Source organism: Glandiceps talaboti, chromosome 12, assembly GCF_964340395.1.
Source record: "Glandiceps talaboti chromosome 12, keGlaTala1.1, whole genome shotgun sequence".
NCBI classification, from domain to species: Eukaryota; Metazoa; Hemichordata; class Enteropneusta; family Spengelidae; genus Glandiceps; species Glandiceps talaboti.
Genome location: NC_135560.1, coordinates 1,481,711 through 1,503,434, shown reverse-complemented (window position 1 = coordinate 1,503,434; position 21,724 = coordinate 1,481,711). Strand labels below are relative to the sequence as shown.

The 21,724-nt window shown below is 36.5% G+C and overlaps 1 protein-coding gene across 1 annotated transcript in view; it reads left to right on the top strand.

Annotated features, from left to right (window-relative positions):
- Window positions 1-4,246: 4,246 nt before the first annotated feature.
- The window catches only part of LOC144443278 (insulin-like peptide receptor), a 120,012-nt gene continuing 102,534 nt past the window's right edge, over window positions 4,247-21,724 (top strand). Inside the window, exons 1-2 of the mRNA XM_078132716.1 lie at window positions 4,247-4,879; window positions 14,712-15,245. Coding sequence (XP_077988842.1) covers window positions 4,762-4,879; window positions 14,712-15,245 — 652 coding nt within the window. The 5' untranslated portion in view covers window positions 4,247-4,761. The remainder of the gene's footprint in view (window positions 4,880-14,711; window positions 15,246-21,724) is intronic.

Here is a 21,724-nt window from a genome sequence, read left to right as displayed (position 1 = left end):
TAAATTTTTTTTTGTTTCACATCGTCTTTGATTTTACGCCACAATTTTGCGATGCCGCTGTATGCTAAATCAGAATTATAATACAAGTCTCGCAAATAGCTATTCGATTTGATAATTTACTTTTGAAATAAGTAAAAAGTAAGGCATTTTACATGTCACTTCTCTGCTTTTCATATCACATTCTTGATAACGGGTCCCTTTTGGCGTGTGAGTATTGGAAACTCTATAAGCAAGAAGCCATATAGGGGTCTCCAAGTACGTGACATATGGAATATCATCGTTTCGACTGACGTGGACTAAATTTGTCACGGATTCTGGACCAGCCAGCCATTCATTATCATTTATGTACATTTCTTGACCTTAACTCAGGAGTCAATGTTACACAAGATTTAGATTAGTATATATGGAAAAATATTTAAACAAAATTCAGAAAAGTCCACTTTATTTTTAACTTCTTCTTCTGAAGTGCATTTCTGCTGGCTGGTCTTTTCCATAATTCATAATCCATAATTTGAAATTTTCAGATAGAGTAGTTATGACCACAGGGGCGTGTAATATTTCATAGATTGTTGTTTTCCAGGTCTACAGACTAAATATAACAACCTTTTGATTAATATATATTCCTAATATTTCTTAGTAGTATAGAGATTGATACATTTGTAGCAGCAAGATTCGTACAATATTTTCCTAAGAAAACGGCATTCTAAGCAATAAGAAAACAACAATCTATGAAATATTACACGCCCCTGTGCTTGGAAGCAAGACAAACAATCCGGACTACCATGCATTACAAAATATTTGCAATGCCCCTTTCTGTTTTTAAGTCAACTTCGTGTAAATTTTAGCAACTTGTAAATTAATGATTATTCCTAGTCGTTCGGCAAAGTCATGTAAACAATAAACTAGTGAGTTGGTTGCTTTCATTGCCTATCATTTTGTGTATATGATGTGTGTACGGCACACCTCGTACTGCATGCTGCATACACACATAAATGCAGTACACATAGCGTGCGTGATTCGCGTGATAACTATAGCTACATTGTAATACATTCTAGTGACGCGCAAAATATTACAGTCGCCATCTTGATAATTCTGCACTTGTCAGCAATCTTCACGACTGAGAAATTCTGGATAATAATATTGATATTCCTGTAACAATCGATGTAGTGATACTGTGATCGATCCCAACTATATTGTGTCCTTATCGTTTGAATTTGGCACGTGTCACTGGGACCCGGAAATATGTACGTACGCATATGCACATCATGTTGTCAGTTGAGTTGGAGAAGTTAAAAGCAGACGATATTTTATTGGATAAAATCCAAGTACAAACAATAATATACAGTATGGAGTCAACGATCATGTCAACTTGTACTCAAATGTGTGTGTACACTTACTTTCAAGATTTTGTGATAAAAGACTTAACCAAGCTGCGTAAATGGAATTGTCAAGAACTGGTGGTATTTTAGGTATTTACAATTTATTCTGGTGATTTTAGAGTTTTAGAATTGCATAGGTTTGATACAGATAATTTCAAAAATCATGAAACCTTGTTACAACATATATCACCAACCCATACATTCAAACAGCAATGATGTTTTTTCCTAAATTTGAAATTTTTAAAGTGTTTTATGTCTAATTTTTCAAAAAATCACATAATATGGTTATTTTGGTTACCATGGCAACTGATGTTCATTAAATGACCACTTTTTTTAATTCAGCATGACAAACTACCCTTGGTAGTGGGGTCAATGTGCAAATAAAAAGATATTTATCAGATTTATAATGTTATTTGTGAGATGTATGTGTATATAATGAAAACATAATTTTCACGTCTACCATACGTTTCCATGGAAACAGCTATCCAATTTTAACAATTTATGTTACACCAGGTAGCACTAACTCATACATGTCTAATACAAGGACATTTTTTCACTGTGTTATCTTTTTTTCAATGTTTTATGTCAAATTTTGGAAAAAAATGGTTAACATATTATGGTGGTTTTTGTTACCATGGCAACAGATGTTCATAAAATGACCCCCTTTTGTGAACTCAGCATACAAAACTACCCCAGGTAGGGTGGTTAATATTCAAATAAACTTGATTATTATAAAAATTAGTATTATTATATACTTATTTTATTATAATTATTATTATTATTATTATTATTATTATTATTATTATTACTATACTATACATTACTATACTATACTATACTATACTATACAATGCTATACTATACTATACTATACTATACTATACTATACAATGCTATACTATACTATACTATACTATACTATACTATACTATACTATACTATACTATACAATGCTATACTATACTATACTATACTATACTATACTATACTATACTATACTATACTAATACTATACTATACTATACTATACTGTACTATACTGTACTATACTATACTATACTATACTATACTATACTATACTATACTATACTAATAACATGGCAATCGGGCCAGTGGTTTTTGACTTTAAGCTGTTTACACAAACAGAGAGACAGACAGACAGACAGACACTTTGCCATACCTATAGCACTTAGCTGAACCTAATCAGTTCAGTTGTGCTAAAAATCTAATTGTAGTAGCTCACATCTCACTGCTTTGCCGCTCAGTGTACGATTCATGCACCTTTAGAGAGATGAGTCATGAGGTCTGAAAGTGAGACTACGAAATAAATACCACTTTTTCTTCTGTATGGTCAGGTTTATTTGCATTAAAATGGTGAACTTAAAGGTAATGTCAATTTGAAGAACAATAACACTTACTTACTTTTCTGTGTGTTATTTCTTACCAAATTATAGATTCAATGACTTACTTTTCTGTGTGTTATTTCTTACCAAATTATAGATTCAATGACTTACTTTTCTGTGTGTTATTTCTTACCAAATTATAGATTCAATGACTTACTTTTCTGTGTGTTATTTCTTACCAAATTATAGATTCAATGACTTACTTTTCTGTGTGTTATTTCTTACCAAATTATAGATTCAATGACTTACTTGTAAGTGAAAGACAACCATTTTTCTGTCTATCTATCTATTGCAATTTCATTCAACCACACTAAAATACTGATAAATTTAAGTGAAATAATTCTATTATGTTACTTTCCTTATTTACCGTCCGACATAAACTTGGCCTGGTTAGTCAGGTTATATGGATTATATGTTCCTACCATGAATAGGAACACTGCTGAAAGAATATATTTCAAGGAAACAGTGGTAATGTAACATCTTAATTGCCATCAATGTATTATATATTAAAACTATCTATGAAGATTACCATTATGAAACGTTCAAGTTCACTTTTGCCCCAAAGTGCAATATACGTGAAGCATTGATTGTGAAACAGCCAAGCATTTATATGACATGTTCTGTAACTTGTGTGGTAGCAAGGTAAAACATGTATATGTAAATGTATAATTAAGTTTGAACGCTTATGTGAGGTAATATTAAAGAATTGCTGTAAGAAACAGGGACAAGAACAAATATTTACATGTACCACATTTTTTTACAAAACACAATGACCTCCCCCTCCCCTCAAAACAGGGTGACACCCCACCAATCACCCCCCCCGGTCGAAGAAACTGACCGATCCCTAATCTGTTTTCATAACATTTGTTTGCAAATTTCCACGATGACTGGATATAACATAATATAGTATAAGAATTATAAAACGTGTGTCCAAATTTGACAAGAAAGTTTTTGTCAGTAGCAGTACATTATTATGCCATACCGATCTATTCACCAAATGTTGCTATGTTCATCATTCGTTTATCGCCATTTTACATCATCTCACGTATTAAAGTGAGTGTTTGTTTCCTTCATCTCTTTTTTAGTATTTATTTGTTATGTTTCACAGAGTATCTCATTTGCTCGATGTTGACATATGAGCGCACGTCGCAATCATTACACCAATCAAGTCCTGAATCAAACCGACGTTAATAGGTCGATACCATAATTAGGTGGGGTGGATATGTGACAGGGAACGTGTTGCCGATTATTAATTACGTTTCTTCGACGTTGTAACCAGACATATGTTATCTTTTCCAACATACCAGAATAACTTCTTCAACGTCCAGTAATATTTCTCATCGATAACTAAGTATAACACTCCGCGGGTAATAGTGTGTGTACGATATCCCTCCCAAACCTAATCTCCCATACATGTAGAGATGGACTGTTCCACCTTGTTTTTCTCCAACATTTCAATGAGAGGGAGAGGTCATTGCATCGCTACGTGGTCCTTTCCTTCACAGATGCTCCGTATTGTTCGTTTTTGCGTTAAAATTGCCCAAAGAAGGGGTCGAAAAACCTCTGGATATTAACAAAAGGGAGGAATGGCGTCGTTGTAATGTTTCAACGAAGAAACCAAGGTTGGATTTTGTGTATGATCACGGTTTGTTGCAGGTTGTTTGTTACACGGAACAGTGTCGATTGCTGGAACGAATCCAATGCCGCCATATCAGTCGGTGGCCCGCCATAACTTCCTACTTCGCTGCAAATCGAACACTAAAATATTTTCCTTGGAATTTCTGTGCGTACGGAAGACTTTGACACACAATGGGAGAGAAGCGTGAATATTTAACGACACTATTATATAAACATTGTTCCAAAGGAAGATAGTATGGATCCAATATTACGACGTCTTTTCTCGGCTGCTGTTCAGTATTGCAAAGCAGATATATAAACATTGCCGTTCGGAAAAAAAACGTCGCCCGCTCATCATCAGAATGATGAAACATACTACGCCAGTGAAAGCTAATTATCAGCCGCTTCTGACATCCTGGATAATATTATTGTTCATAGTGACATTAGGGTGTAGTAAAGGGAGCCTAGCTGATGAAACTGGTAGGTAAAAAACTGGCGTTGTCCAGGAAGTTAGGGTATACAAGGTTTTATTGACTTGTTTTGATACTACTTGTGTCCCAGTCGTGTCGTGTCGTGTCTAATTTATTATCAGACATGACTCAAAAGTAGTCGATCATGCCGCACCAAGAATATATCCGATCGCTTCAGATACCTTTAAAATAGTTATCCTTTAATGGAATTTATTTAATGGAAGAGAAGCTGTCAAAATGTTTCACAATTATACGGTTGTTGTTATTCGCCATAGTGTAAGCAATGGCTGTATTTTTCATCAGTGTAGCCACACCATGTTATTGTGTTGTTCGAAACAGCCTCTTTGACAATAACGACGCGTAACATTTTGAGAAGTATTAATGTTGACACTGGTTGATTATTTTTGTAAAGTGTGTAGACATCTCATTGTAAGGTGGGCAAGTTTTGCTAGTTTACTAAAACGAAATGAAGATGTCACAGACTGTATAGTACATGTTGTCGTTTTCGTATGACTTGACAAATCCCTGAAGGCTGGTGTACAATGTTAACGTGAAAATGGAGGTCGTACTCGTAGTCCTTTGTTGACCAGTGACCACAATAGTACACCACACTTTCTCAACTCAAATTATCAAGTAAAAGTTCCATACGAAATGTTATCGTCTTAGGTTTAGTGGCGTTTACAATCGTTGCCTGGAGGAAGAGCAATGTGAAATATTTAAAAACTTGTATTCATAATTTGCACGGGTCATTCACTGTCTGGGTTGTGTGACCTTGCACAATAAACACACCACATCTTGATATTTCAGGGTCATTCCGTTTACATTAACCATGCACTGTATGTAAAATTTACAAAATATTGTGATATACCAACCTGACTAACCAAACCAAACCAACTGAATTATGGACAAAATGAATAATTGGGTAAGGCAAATCTAATGTAGGAACACATAGGTTTAATTAAAGTGTATGTAAATAGGTTTCCAAAGTTTCCAACTTTTTTCCTGCAAATGACGTAGTTTTCATAGGTGATTAAAGATTTGTATGACATTTTTGACAAAAGTACTATAATAATGAAAAATTGATTTTTTTTTGAAATCTGCGATGAGCATTTTGCTTCGGGAGTCTTTGGAAAATTGCGTCACTGCCGGAACACGATTGCGGCATCCATGTTTTTTTAAACCATGCCTGAACGTTGCGTGGTAGGAGGACGTCAACACTTGAGTCTACACTCCGATTTTCTCACAAAAGATTTGGAAGTTCTAATCAGCTTGCTTCTTTTCAACATACAAAGGATAAGTTTTCAATGATGCAGTACTGCACAACTCATAAACTCACAAAAAATAATATTTAAAAAAAAAAAAATTGAGTTCGGATCATGAATGATAAGATGTTGTGTCCTGGTGTACTATATTACGACACTCGCAACGATGAAGTTTCTTGTGTTGGCTGTGATTACGAGTCCGAATGTTGAATTGAATTGAAAGTCATTTCACCAGATAAGAAACATAGATTTCACTTTCAAAGAACATTGCCGTTCGAAAAAAAAACGTTTACGAGCTGGGACCACATAATGGGAATTTTTACTTGATAGCAATGTCTATGCACCGGCCCATATAGCCGCGCCGATGAATAACAAAAACAAAACATGTGCATCCGTACTATCGTACAGTGGCAGTGCACTTCCATTAGACATATTCATGACCTTATTGTATGACTTTGGTTTCCTTGTCAGTGAATGAAGACCTGTCATTTATAAATGCTAAATTTAATGCATTGTTTGCAAGGTTGAGAGCAGTTGGATGTGACTGAGAGTGAGAACAGAGCCAGAGGTTCATCGGGCTGTATACTAGCATGTTCTCCAGAGCATGTCTAGTCACACGTCCTGCGGAACAGGGTGCTCTAGCGGTAGACCTCGCCCTGCTACCCTGGAACGCAGTGTATCCCCAGTGCTCACGGTCAATAAATTATTTGGCCGTTCCTGAACTGTTCTGATTTTTTCTGGTAATGATGATTTCACAAAATCCTTTAAAGATTCACAACCGATCAGACCTTCAATTACATAGCCGTTCACATGAAATATATGAATGGCGATTCAAACACAGTTAGTGTACGTACATACACATACACACTGTGTAGTCAGGTAGTCAATATAACCCCACTAAATAGTACTACTGTTACGATGTTATGATCTCAATGGGACAACTACTTTTGACCCAATTTTTTCCTTAATCTGCTAATTTAAAATTATCTACTTTTTATTATCATACATGTAACTTACCAGTCAGTATTATTTAGTCTGTTGACAATAACATCATCAACGACCATCTGCAGCTGGTGATTGTTGTTTGGCTGTAGTCATGGTTGTGGTAGTGGTTCATACATATATCGTACAATACAGGCATCCACCACTACCACATCTTCTTCGTCATCACTAGTACTCCCATTAATACTGCTGTATTGTTGTCATTGTCAATTTCGACTTCTAAATAGTCGAACGTGGTTCCACTAGAATCGGTATCGCTTGTTATGTTATCGGACATATTTGAAATTCCTTCTGGTTGTGATGTCATGAAATACAAAACTTTTCCAAAAAAATCAATTTTTCATAATTAATATCATACTTTTGTCAAAAATGTCATACAAATCTTTAATCATCTATGAAAACTACATCATTTGCAGGCAAAAAGTCTTTGGAAACTTTGGAAACCTATTTACATGCACTTTAAGGTGAGAAAGAGTCATACTTTAAACCTCAGACCACTCTAGAGAACAGACGAGAAACATGGCTTTTCCCTTGGTGTGAAGATGTCACTTATTTGCTTTAGTGATAATCTTTTAATCCTATGTAATGAGGGACCCTTGTTATATACCAAGTCATGATTTTACATTTGGTCACGTAAAGTAACGCAATTTTTGGGCCAGAGTGGCTGCAATAATTGTAGCGTTTAATGTGATTTTGAAGGCTTTTTCTTCTGTTTGTAGCTCCGCTGTCAGCGAAAGCTGAAAGCGTAGCTTTAGGTATAGGTTGTATTAAGGTATAGAGTATATAGGTGGAATCATTGGTGTCCGTCAAACTTTTATATTTTCATCATCTTCTCCGAAAGTGACATTCAGAATTCTTCGATATTTGGTGTGCATGTTCCCTTGGGGGAGGCTTTGATATCTGGTGTGTTGATGCACAGAGGGTAGCTTACTTAGATTTGTTAATTTCAAGTCAGCACGTCTTCATTTTTATTTTTTATGATTTTTTTATTTGTAATTTGAAAAAAAAATGAATATGTTAATAAGCATTATGACCGACGCCATATTCGCAATCAGTCGACGAGACTTTAAGTAAACTGCCACTTTTCAAAAGACACTATTGACATCAAACAAGCAATGTAATATGTGCTATAGTCATAATTCTACGCATTGGGCACCCAAACGACAAGCGTTTGTTCGAAACAGGGTTGTAAACTTCAAATCCAAATTCTGCATCCCTTCTACATAATCAGCCAGTCCGCAACATCCTCATTTGCATACTCTATCCTGATTTGACCAGAACCTGAAGCTGACCTCATTTGACCGGGCGATTTTCCACAGCAAGTAACAACACAGGACGTTCTTGGTACTCACTAAAATCACACTTCAGACCCACTATAAAAGTGTGATGTTTTCAGATAACATGTAACTTGTGATTAATTCAAAATTGTCGTGCAATTTGGAGTGACAGTGAACCAGAATGAAGACAACTTGTGTAAGGAAGGCATGTCTAGGCATGCGGTTGAAGTTATGCAAGAGCAGTCTCACTGCCGACTGTGAATCGACCAAACTTTCTTTATTGGCCGACAGTTCACATGTAAAGTTAAACGACGTGAACGTGTCTTGCCATTTCCAAAATGCAAATATTTGGCAAGTAAAAAAAATTAAAATAATTACAACTTTAATTTGGCTTCAGACTTTGCATTATGTTTTGCGTATCTTTCCCCGTTTTACATGTAAATCCGAAAAGGTTCTCTCTAGTCATGTCAGTGATCATACCGGGGCTACTTTGAGTACGAGCGAAGTGAGGCATGTTGAGGTATTTTGTTGAGAATTATAAATATTGCGAAATGTCAAGTACAAGGTTTAAATACAATGGAATGATGAAAAAAAAATGGCCGAGTCTGCTGACAGGCGCCGGTCACAAGATACTCTGTAAATTAAAATATAAGACGATGTATGTATTAACCGCCATCTTAGTTTCCATACGGTGACAATCCCAAGTACCCGGATGCACGAGGGACTAACCCGGAAGCAAGTCATTGTCAGCCATACATTGCAGTGGTAACATCGTCCGAGAAATCGCTGCGTTCAGAGTGTCATTATTCACAGAATTGTTGTTTTCGAGTGAAAACCCGTCTTGAATTGTATAACTCTAACAAATGAAGACATGTCAAGTTATATTTTGAAAGTTGTATCGCTAGTTTGAGACGATTTTCTCACGTACTAATAGTACTATCGAGGCTCTACTTGGACTTGGACCTTACTCCAGTTCATCGGGAAGTCTAGCCAGTCAGATAATTCTTTCTGGTTTAGTTTACAACACTTTTGATCACGCAGATTTTGTTGTTGTGATGAAAAGAAATAAAAAAAAAGATCACTTCAACCATTTTGTTGTGTTTTCTTTGTGAAAGGTAATCGAACGAGTGTTACCACTGTAACGTATAGCTGAGAATGACTCTCTTCCGGGTACTTGGGATTGTCGCCGTACGGAAACTAAGATGGCGATTAATACATTTCTTCCCTATATATATCTACTACAACTAGTACAAGTTGAATGTTGTTGACTTGGTAAATGTATTAGAAAATTGAAATTCAAATTGCTTCAAAATTATTTTAGATCCCTAGTTTATTTCATTCATCATTAAAATTTCCCAGGGTTAAAGCTGTAAGACAATGGAATTATTTATAGCCAACCTCAAAATCCTCTTTTTTTTTCTTTTTCTTGTGTGCATTTCCCAGTCATTTTTTTTTCTGAGATTTTGGGCAATTTTTCATAACAGTAGATTTTTTTTTGATAAAATGGTGACTATGGTATAAAAGTACAATACATTACCAACTTCTGTGTAAAATGTGTTTTATAGTGAGACATCATATGAAATCAGTAACCACTTTATTACATCGCTAAAACAAAACTGCATAGTGAAGAGCTGAAGAACTGAACCACTTCTACATGTCACCAAAATAAAAACAAAAACAAAAAACAACAACAGCAGAGCTATTCTGACCGATAGGTCGCTTGTTGTACTTTTTTTTCGTTCCAGTGTTTAGCTGTAAGCAAATGCTACAATTCCTGTAACATAAATGCAAATAGAAGTGATTCAGATCTGAATCACAAAGTTGGGTGGATTTTTCTGCTAAATTACACCATACCTGCCAAAAATCAGACATTTCCTAACTGCAACATTACCATACTTGCTCACATTAGCACCCTGGGCGGATTTAACTCACCAAAACCCTAAACTGGGGGATGGGCGGTGACCTGCATAACCTGACATATCACTGCCAAGTAAATTGTAACAATTCAAGACCGTAACGTAAATGTAGCCACATATAGCATTCGATCATGATCACTTAATAAAGATTGGCAACCATTGCTTCGTAAAGTCTATTTACTAGTGTGTCATGGTTCATCATATTAAACTTTATGCTTCTCCAATATTTTGTGTTGACTGTCTCAAAAAATCAATAACACTTTCAAAAGGTACCGATATCTCATTTATGCAAATTTTACTCTGTTTACAAAACTTATCAATCACTAAATTTGTATTCCAAAACATCTATGTAAACGCTGTCCAGTTGAATGTTAAATGAAATTTTCACAACATCTGAAATTAACAAAAAAAATGTAACGAATAAATTGAGGTTTACATGTTCTTCTGTCAAAAACAACCCATACAGGACATCTTTGTCGAATTTGTTTATGTACACTTATGTGAATACCAAGTCGAGTACACCACGATTTTTGTTCCTTTTGCAGCTTAGATCAACTTTTAGGGGCATTACATTAGATTTGAGACAATTTCTTACTCAAGGCAACCTATTGAACTCAGTGCTTTTACTTCTTGGTTTACAACACTCATTTGTTTAAAATAAGCTTTTTGCTAATCGACATTGTTTAATCTGGCGTCTTGTATGCAGCCTACACCACTACAATCTTGTCACAAAGGAGACTGACAACTTAGGCCGTATTCTGAAAATGCTCATTAGAATTAAGTGAATCAATTAAATGTGTAGGATGTCAGTGGTTCAGCTGAAACTTGAATCATACAGCCTCTCATTATCGCCCCAACACACCCGATGCTGACACAGTATCTCAAAGGGGACAAACAACTTTGGCGGTACATGGTAATTGCTAATTTTACATGAATAAATTAGGCAGATGTCAATCATTCTGCTGAAACATTTTGACTGGTTGTCATCACTATAAAATGCCTTTTTTTAGTCCCCGCGGATGAAGTCCGGAACGGGGACTTATGGATTGGGTTCCGTCTGTCCGTCCGTCCGTCTGTCCATTCATCTGTCCATTCTTGGAGATGCCTGGACCGATTTGTTTCAAACTTGGTACAGGGGCAACATACAATGGCATACATATGCACGTCAATTTGTTTTATGATACGATCCAATATGGCCGCCTAGCAACCATTTTGTTTGCGAATTTTCCCTGTCTAAAGCCATAACTCAGACATGCTTTAACAGATCTCATTCAAAGTTGGTATTAGGACAGTGTTCTATGACATGCATGTGCATATCCATTTTCATTGTGATACGATCCAATATGGCTGCCTGGTAGCCATTTTGTTTGTGAATTTTCATGTCCAAAGCCATAACTCAGACATGCTTGAACAGATCTCATTCAAAGTTGGTATTAGGACAGTGTTCTATGACATACATGTGTATATCCATTTTCGTCGTGATACGATCCAATATGGCTGCCTGCCAGCCATTTTGTTTGTGAATTTTCCATGTCCAAAGCCATAACTCAGACATGCTTAAACAGATCTCATTCAAAGTTGGTATTAGGACAGTGTTCTATGACATACATGTGCATATCCATTTTCGTTGTGATACGATCCAATATGGCTGCCTGGCAGCCATTTTGTTTGTGAATTTTCCATGTCCAAAGCCATAACTCAGACTCCATTTTCATCATGATATGATCCCCCATACCCAACCAATCCTTTATTGTTGGAGGCATATTCCATGTCCAACAAGCACGCACAACATATCTAAGTCTGTTTGTTTTAGGTTCACAAATGTTGTTGCGTGATCAAAGTAGTGATAATTCCTTAAAACCCAATTATAGCGGGGACTATGTCATTATCAATGACTTGTTCACAGATGGATACAGTAATTTTCAGACTGAATTCATAGCACAAAATATGGTCCACGTTATAATCAAGTTGATTCCTGTTGTCAGGATGCCTCATTATGGAAGCAAAGAACTTTGAGTCGGTGGTCTTTAATTTATACCCTTCGTCGTCAACACAACAATCTTCACTGTAGAAAATCATGTTACATGTATCTTTGAAACTTTATTTTTACGCAACATTGTTTATTGAAAAAATTACACTGAAGCATGAATGAACTAACTTGTCTACACCTGAAATAATTTATTTGTGTGAAACGCTCTGTTTAAATATTAGTCCTCCCACTTGGAAAATACTCCGAAGTTGGCTTGTGTACAACTACATGTTTTATGGCAGCGTGACATGGCACGTAAATTTAATGGGGTGTATATCAGCAAATTCAAAAGCCAGAAAATGAGCCAATGGTTATAAGTCTTTTAAAATATGCTGACTTGATAGCCAATAAGATAAGCATTTATATGATATCTGTTGTGAGGGTCATGTCATCCATTACAGAGTGAGGTCAAAGTTTTCCTGCGATTACATACAGGACACAGTCACTTGTGAGCTAATATTCCATTCCAGGATGGGGATATTCTAGTCTAGGATGATCATAATACAAAATAATGACATTATTATAGGTATTGTAGGTTATTCCACAACAGTCGCCGGTAACGGTAACTGTATTTTTGGAATATTTTAGATACCTATAATAACATCATCATATCAGGATGCCAAAGTTCATTCACCTATCTTGCCGTAAAACCATTCAACAGCAGCTACATGTGTTGCTGCAAAATTTACTGCCATAACTAGTTCCACACATGCGTATTAGCCTTGTTTATCTAGCCTGCCATTTTGAATGTATGATAGTGAACGGTATCTGGAGTTACGATCTAAATGACATGTGATCGTAATTTACATGCGTTTTTCGCCCACAAGATCGAATTTAAACAAGGCGGATGTAATTAACGACTTTCAAAACATGGTCTACGATATAAATTATGTCGCGTCTTTGGATATTTCGACTGAATTTCACTCAAATTGCATCATTGAATATTAGTATTTAGCTAGCTGTGGGAACACATTGTTCTTGTGTGTAAGCATCAAATTCCCGCTAAGTCTATCATGAGCTAGCTGTCGGCGGTAGTTTACAGTTGAATTTTTGAATGTTGGCAAATTTACACAATCTTGTGACAGGCACCAACGCCCATACTAACGTCTTGGTTGTAATTTTTGGCTATAAAATGGATTATTTTGGTTTTATTTCTTTTGTTACGTCTCGGTAATGACTTGTCTTTACTAGCTCAATGTGTGAAGGTCAGTGGAGAGAAATTTATGCATGATACGGGCAATTATCAGATCAGATTTTTTATGTGTTTTTCTATGTAAAATTCAAATTTCAATATCGACGAAGCAAAATCTGTCTCCCCTAATGTAGATTACAATGTAAATAACGGTGCTGTTCATAGAAATTTCCACTCAATTTTGACTATGAATACGATGTTTTATACAATGAGATGACTGAGTGAACTCAATGCAGTATATGGAAGGATGAGATTATCGGAACGTAACTTCAAAATCCTGACTGCTTATTTGGTTTTGTGGGTACAGCATGTCAGCAAAAAGCGCCACTTTGGCAGTATATTTGGGTCAAATAACATAATCTGATAGGCAAGTGAGTAAACATTCAAAAAATGTATGTAAAAACCCTAGCAACAATGACCATGCCCATAGCAACAGCCAAACGGTCGTTTATTTCACAACGATAACAACAGGGATTAATAGACAATTGAATAAACATTCAAAAGAGGTATGTAAATTTACCTAGCAACAAGACCATGCCCATAGCAACAGCCAAATAATCACATATATTGCAAAAATAACAGGAATAGAAAGACAAATGAATAAACATTCAAAAAATGTATGCAAATGTCCTAGCAACAAGACCACGCCCATAGTAACAACCAGATAATCACATATATTGCAAAGATAACGGGGATTAATAGACAGTTGAATAAACATTCAAAAAATGTATGAAAATATATCCAACAACATGACCACGCCCATAGCAACAGCCAAATGATAGCATATATCATAAAGATACAGAGGTCGAGTTAACATGTTATTTGTGTGTATTTGATGCCATAATTGACACTTGGGACAGATAAAATAGGAGTTTTTGATTTTGAAATCTTTTTTCACTTCCTAATATTATGATCTGGAAATATGCTAATGATGTGCACATAAATATGCAAATTAGGGCACCCCTTTATTTGTCAAAATCGTGGAGAACCCTGCACTACTGAACCTTTATTAGTTCAGTTGTGCTAAAAACCATATACATCTCTTGATTTTCATGCCAGTTTGAGATAACCATATAGTCCAGAATTACTGTTGAAAATTATGCATTATAACATAACCCAATAATGATAAATTGATTAATTATTAATGTTAATGTTTTTTTTCAGTGTGTAATACGATTGACATTCGGAATAAAGTGGAAAATTTTGACCAATTGGAAAACTGTACAGTCATTGAAGGCAACTTGAAGATTATCTTGATTGACTTTGCTACCTCCAGTGAATATGAAGACCTATCTTTCCCAGGATTAGTTGAAATTACTGGCTACTTTTTGATGTTTCGAGTTAAAGGTCTTCTCACCTTTAAACACATTTTTCCAAATTTGGCAGTGATTCGAGGGCAACAACTGTTCTTCAACTACGCCTTGGTAGCCTTTGAAATGCAAGACATGAAAGAAATTGGACTTCATGGATTAGTTACTATTCAACGTGGTGGAGTTCGAATTGAAAAGAATTCAAACCTTTGCTATATGGACACCATCAACTTCCAGGTCTTGGTAGGGGGGACACAAACAGAAAATTTCATGAGAGATAATAAGGAACAGTCACAATGTCCCAATGTGTGCCCCAAAGACCGTTGTAGACTATTCACTGGAGTCCAGTATGAAATACTGTGTTGGACATCTTCACACTGCCAAATAGGTAATTTCAAACAAGTCTCTACATTGTCTGTCTGTGTGTGTGTGTGTGTGTCTGTGTGTGTGTGTCTGTGGAATCTGTGTTTCCAACTTCTTGACATTGATGGACAATGTTGTGATTAAATGAGAATTTTGGTCCACTCAGTACCTACTTCTGAGTTAATCATTTGGATTAATATTCATGTCAACTGGTTTAGAAAATCACACTTGCTAAACCCATTGTTCTATGTGAAAGGGTAACATGGTCATCTGTGCATCATATCCTATGATCATTGATTGGCTATTGCCCCAAGCCACTCTGATGGTGCCCGTGATATGGTGTCAGCTTATGGAGGTGATCTTATTCAAGGCGGAGGTAAGCACCTGTGTTGCCCCGGATGTCCAAAACCGCCCTGGCAAACCCTTTCCCGACCGTGGAATATTACTACTGTGTTGTTGCGGGCGAAGTCGTTTAGTTGAATACAAGGTGTCAATGGGGATAACAAAAGGGAGATTGAAAGGGATCACTGCTGGGCAAATGTGTGGTATTGCGGGCAAAACTGTGTTTACCTTTGGTTTCAACAAATCTTTGCAAGCCATGATTAGTAAAAATCCCGAAATGAAGTGATACTACACATGAATGTCAAAATTTCGAGAATAGCAAGAATAAATACGCCGTATGCCGGTTATCGAAGAAGCCCCGAAAAGATAAAAGATATGATTGTTTGGCCACTAGGGGCGCTGTTTTAGAACCGGAAGTGAGGGCCAGAATTGTAGAGTATCGTTGCAAAGCATAGAGTCTATAGGCATCGTAACCACTGACTAAAGATTTTCTGTCATTCCCCGTAACTTTACGCTATAATATTGCATCAAATAACGAAATAGCAAATTAACCTCTTGTTCTCCTAATATTTCGCGTAAGTTTGGCTCTGTAATTCCAGGGCATGTCTTTTGAAAATGGCAGGAGAGCTAAAAATCACTCTCCTGAAACCATCCAGGCGAGTGGTAGGCGAGTGATTTAATACCTCTCCTGAAAATAGTCAGGCGAGTGAAGAAAAAAAATTCATTTTCATTTCTATTTGTATTTTGGCCTGTTGGCTCCAAATAAATAAAATAGAATAAAAAAACACACACATTTAAAAAATGTATGCAAAAATATATTTATAAGTAACAGTTCGTTTGGTTATTTGTACAACAATTATTATTGCAACAATTTTGTTAAGTCTGTGCACATCAAAATCTTGAAAAAATATTAAGTTTTTTGTTGTGACTACAAGTAGTACAATACAAAAATACTTTTTTAATTACAAATTCTAACTGGTCTTGTTTTCTTAGAACGTTTTTATAATAACATCCTACCTGAATATCTCCTCCGGAACAATTTATAGTCGCTACAAAATACATGTTTTGGAGGGCATTGAAGAAACCACCACTTCTATTTCGCTTAATTAATGCAGCTAATTCAAACTTGAGATTGTTCAAAACTACAATGAATTGACAAAAACTAACGTACCCCAGAGATGACAAATGCCTCCTGATGTTGAGCTTTGACGTTGACGTTAAATTGCTTGCTAATTTGTAACCATTCACTCGATCCGAGACAATAAAACACGCATGCACGTAACCCCACCTAGTACCTGCACATGGATCCGACGACCGGTGTCGCCGACTAAAGTAGCTAGATCCGTTCACGTCTGAGCAGCAGACCTACTTTGTTAGCTCCGCTGTCAGCGAAAGCTGAAAGCGTAGCTTTAGGTATAGGTGGGTATTGAGGTATAGAGAGTAGAGTGAATCATAGGTGTCCGTCAAACTTTTATATTTTTACTATCTACTCCGGAAGTGACAGTCGGAATTCTTCGATATTTGGTGTGCATGTTCCCTGGGGGGAGGCTATTCAGATTTGTTCATGCCAAGTTGATCTGTGCCATTTTCAATTTTTTATGATTTTTTTTCATAAAATGTCATTTTCATCAACTCCTTGAAAACCTCTTATTAGATTGCTTTGATATCTGGCGTGTTGATGCGCAGGGGGTAGCTTACTCAGATTTGTTAATTTCAAGTCAGCACATCCTCATTTTTATTTTGTATGATTTTTTTTTTGTAATTTGAAAAAAAAATGAATATGTTAATGAGCATAATGACCGACGCCATATTGGAAATCAGTCGACGAGACTTTAAGTAAACTGCCACTTTTCAAAAGACACTATTGACGTCAAACAAGCAATGTAATATGTGTTATAGTCATAATTCTACGCATTGGGCGCCCAAATGACAAGCGTTTGTTCGAAACAGGGTTGTAAACTTCAAATCCAATTCTGCACCCTTCTACATAATCAGCCAGTCCGCAACATCCTCATTTGCATACTCTATCCTGATTCGACCAGAAGCTGTAGGTGACCTCATTTGACCGAGCGATTTTCCACAGCAAGTATCTTGAGTATCACAGGACGTTCTTGGTACTCACTAAAATCACACTTCAGACCCACTATAAAAGTGTGATGTTTTCAGATAACATGTAACTTGTGGTTAATTCTATATTGTCGTGCAATTTGGAATGACAGTGAACCAGAATTCAGACAACTTGCGTAACGCGTAAGGAAGGGCATGCCAGGCATGCGGTTGAAGTTATGGCCGACAGTTCACATGTAAAGTTAAACGACATGAACGTGTCTTGCCTTTCCAAAATGCAAATATTTGGCAAGTAAATATAATTAAAATAATTACAACTTTAATTTGGCTTCAGACTTTGCATTATGTTTTGCGTATCTTTCCCCGTTTTACATGTAAATCCGAAAAGGTTCTCTCTCATCATGTCATCAGTGTCAGTGATCATACTGCGCGGGGCTGCTTTGAGTACGAGCGAAGTGAGGCATGTTGAGGTATTTTGTTGAGAATTATAAATATTGCGAAATGTCAAGTACAAGGTTTAAATACAATGGAATGATGAAAAAAATGGCAGAGTCTGCTGACAGGCGCCGGTCACAAGAAACACTGTGAATTAAAATATCAGACGATGTATGTATTAATCGCCGACAATCCACCCGTATGCACGAGGGACTAACCCGGAAGCAAGTCGTTGTCAGCCATACGTTACAGTGGTAACATCATCCGAGAAATCTCTGCGTTCAGAGTGTCATTATTCACAGAATTGTTGTTTTCGAGTGAAAACCCGTCTTGAATTGTATAACTCTAACAAATGAAGACATGTCAAGTTATATTTTGAAAGTTGTATCGCTAGTTTGAGACGATTTTCTCACGTACTATAGTACTATCGAGGCTTACTTGGAAGTAGTAGGACCTTACTCCAGTTCATCGGGAAGTTTAGCCAGTCCGATAATTCTTTCTGGTTTAGTTTACAACACTTTTGATCACGCAGATTTTGTTGTTGTGATGAAAAGAAATTTAAAAAAAAAGATCATTTCAACCATTTCGTTGTGTTTTCTTTGTGAAAGGTAACCGAACATGAACGAGTGTTACCACTGTAACGTATGGCTGAGAATGACTCTCTTCCGGGTACTTGAGATTGTCGCCGTACGGAAACTAAGATGGCGATTAATACATTTCTTCCCTATATATATCTACCACAACTAGTACAAGTTGAATGTTGTTAACTTTGTAAATTTGTTAGAAAATTGAAATTCAAATTGCCTCAAAATTATTTTAGATCCCTAGTTTATTTCATTCATCATTAAAATTTTCCAGGGTTACAGCTGTAAGACACTGGAATTATTTATAGCCAACCTCAAAATCCTCTTTTTTTCTTTTTCTTGTGTGCATTTCCCAGTCATTTTTTTCTGAGATTTTGTGCAATTTTTCATAACAGTAGATCTTTGTCATAAAATGGTGACTATGGTATAAAAGTACAATACATTACCAACTTCTGTGTAAAATGTGTTTTATAGTGAGACATCATATGAAACCACTAACCACTTTATTGCATCGCTAAAACAAAACTGCATAGTGAAGAGCTGAAGACCTGAACCACTTCTACATGTCACCAAAATAAAAAATTAAATTAAAAAAAAAAACAGCGGAGCTATTCTGACCGATAGGTCGCTTGTTTTAGAAATCACAAGGCGAAAATTCGAGCAAATATTTTATATGTTACAGCAGTCGATAAAGTCATGGAGGTAAAACAGACGTGGTCGGCAGTTGAATAGATCATCGGACAAAAACAATGAAACTGCGTGTTGGAGATTATGAAATAAAAACCCGGGAATTTCTCTGAAAACTGCACGAGAATAATAAGATAAGGTGGGAAAAATATCGACAGCTTATTTTTATTTTTATTTTGTAAAATAATTGATCTTATTTTATTGTCATTCTTTCATATCAATGCCCTCCAAAACATCGCCAAGCTATTGTCAGAACTCTGGGCATGTACTTTGTGTAGCTACTATAAATCGCAGTTGTTGTTCATGTTCCGGAGGAGACATTCACGTAGGATGCCGGATGCCGGATGGTGTCCAAAAACCCCGTTCTAACAAAACTAGGCCGATCGGAATTTAAAACTAAAAACTCATCGATGGATTGCTGAAAATGAGAACTACAAATAGTCATTGTATCAATCGTAATTGCACAATTTGCAATGATTCGAAAGTTGAAATCTCCACGCATACTGAGCTGATCAATATTCATGATATGCCATGACATCATGCATGTCCCGCTTCGAATACGTCACTATTTTCCCCGTATAAGGGTAGTGCAATGCAAATTTCAGATACATATATAGGTCATGAATGACAGCGCTGACTTCAGCTGGAGATCGACGATTATGAACATGGAAGTGTTCCACGCTCCTACCACGTAATTTTACCGAATAAACGTTGATTTTTATGGTAACCACATATTGAAAATGATATCAAATAACATCAGGCTGTTGTACAGGTTCGTTGGGGCCCAGGTGAGTGGAAAATCGCTCTCGTGGATTTTAGTTTGCGCGAGTGGTAGGCGAGCGGAGCGATCGCTCGCCTCAAAAGGCATGCCCTGTAATTCGACCGTGAGGAAAACCCAAAAGTAACATTTTGAAACGGGTAGTGTACACAGTACTACACTGACATCTCACTCACGTTTTCAGTGTGACCTCGTCCATTTGCGTTACCGTTGGAGAAATTGTAGCGATTGCTTCCAGTCAAACATCGGAACGGAAAAAGGTACAAAAACAGAGGAAAGAACCCTCAAAATCACAATATACGCTACAGTTATTGCAGCTTGTATAAAACCAATCTGATTAAAATCCGGTGTAGATCGATGTCGGCTAATCGTTCATTGCTATTTTACTTTCGTTATTTGGCCTGAATTGACCTTCGTGGCACATGTTTGATCGCCTTCTCTACCGATCAGGATAAAAACGTAAACATGTACCACGAAGGTCAATTCAGGCAAAATAACGAAGGTAAAATAGCAATGAACGATTGCTGTCCGGGAAACTAGTGCGATGACTGTAGCTGGAAGCTGTTCAATCTGATTAAAATCCGATGTAGATGTCGGCTAATCGTTCATTGCTATTTTACCTTCGTGTTTTTGCCTGAATCGACCTTCTTGGTACATGTTTAAATTTGTTAGCCTGGTCGTAGAGGAGGCGATCAGGCAGGCTAAAAAATGTAAACATGTACCAAGAAGGTCAATTCAGGCAAAATAATAACGAAGGTAAAATAGCAATGAACGATTAGCCAACATCTACATCGGATTTTAATCAGATTGGAAGCTGTTGTCAGATTTGTAATTTTCTAATCGTTCTTTTGTCCAGCAACAGACACCAGTAAGGTAAAGAAAGATGTTTATCATGTCTACATCGGGTATATTTTGAAGGTCCTCCGTCCAACTTTCAATGTTTCCGCTGTCGATTAGTTCTATCTTCTGATGCCCGACATCCACTATTCGTCTCCTCTTCCGTTCTTTCAGAAAATTATCATTTTTTAGTGTTTCAAGACCAAGGTTGACAGCATTTCTGGCGATATCTAGTAGATTTAGAAGTAGTAATTTTCCGCTCTTTTATGAATGCACGGAGTTCTTTTACTCCCATTTTGTTGACAGCTTCATACATCGCCATACTATTAGATGCCATGACGAAAATTCTGGCCCTCACTTTGTCAGATATGGTGCGCCCTCTCGCGATACTTTCCTGCGAAACAACCGGAAGTTCGATAACCGCATACGCCGTATTGAAGACGCAAAACCATTCCAAACAACATATCATCCAGCTGTAGCTATAGGATCACTGGTCGTAGAATTTGAGTCACCGATTCATCAGCTGAATTTGAGCATATTGAGAATAGAAAGACAAATTACAAACTAAATTAAACCTCTTAGATTATAATATTTGATCTATTTTTATTTTTAGCTCCGCTGTCAGCTAAAGCTGAAAGCGTAGCTTTAGGTATAGGTTGTTATAGAGTAGAGTATAAGTGAATCATAGGTGTCCGTAAACTTTTTTTATTTTCATCATCTTCTCCAAAAGTAACAGTCAGAGTACTTCGATATATGGTGTGCATGTTCCCTGGG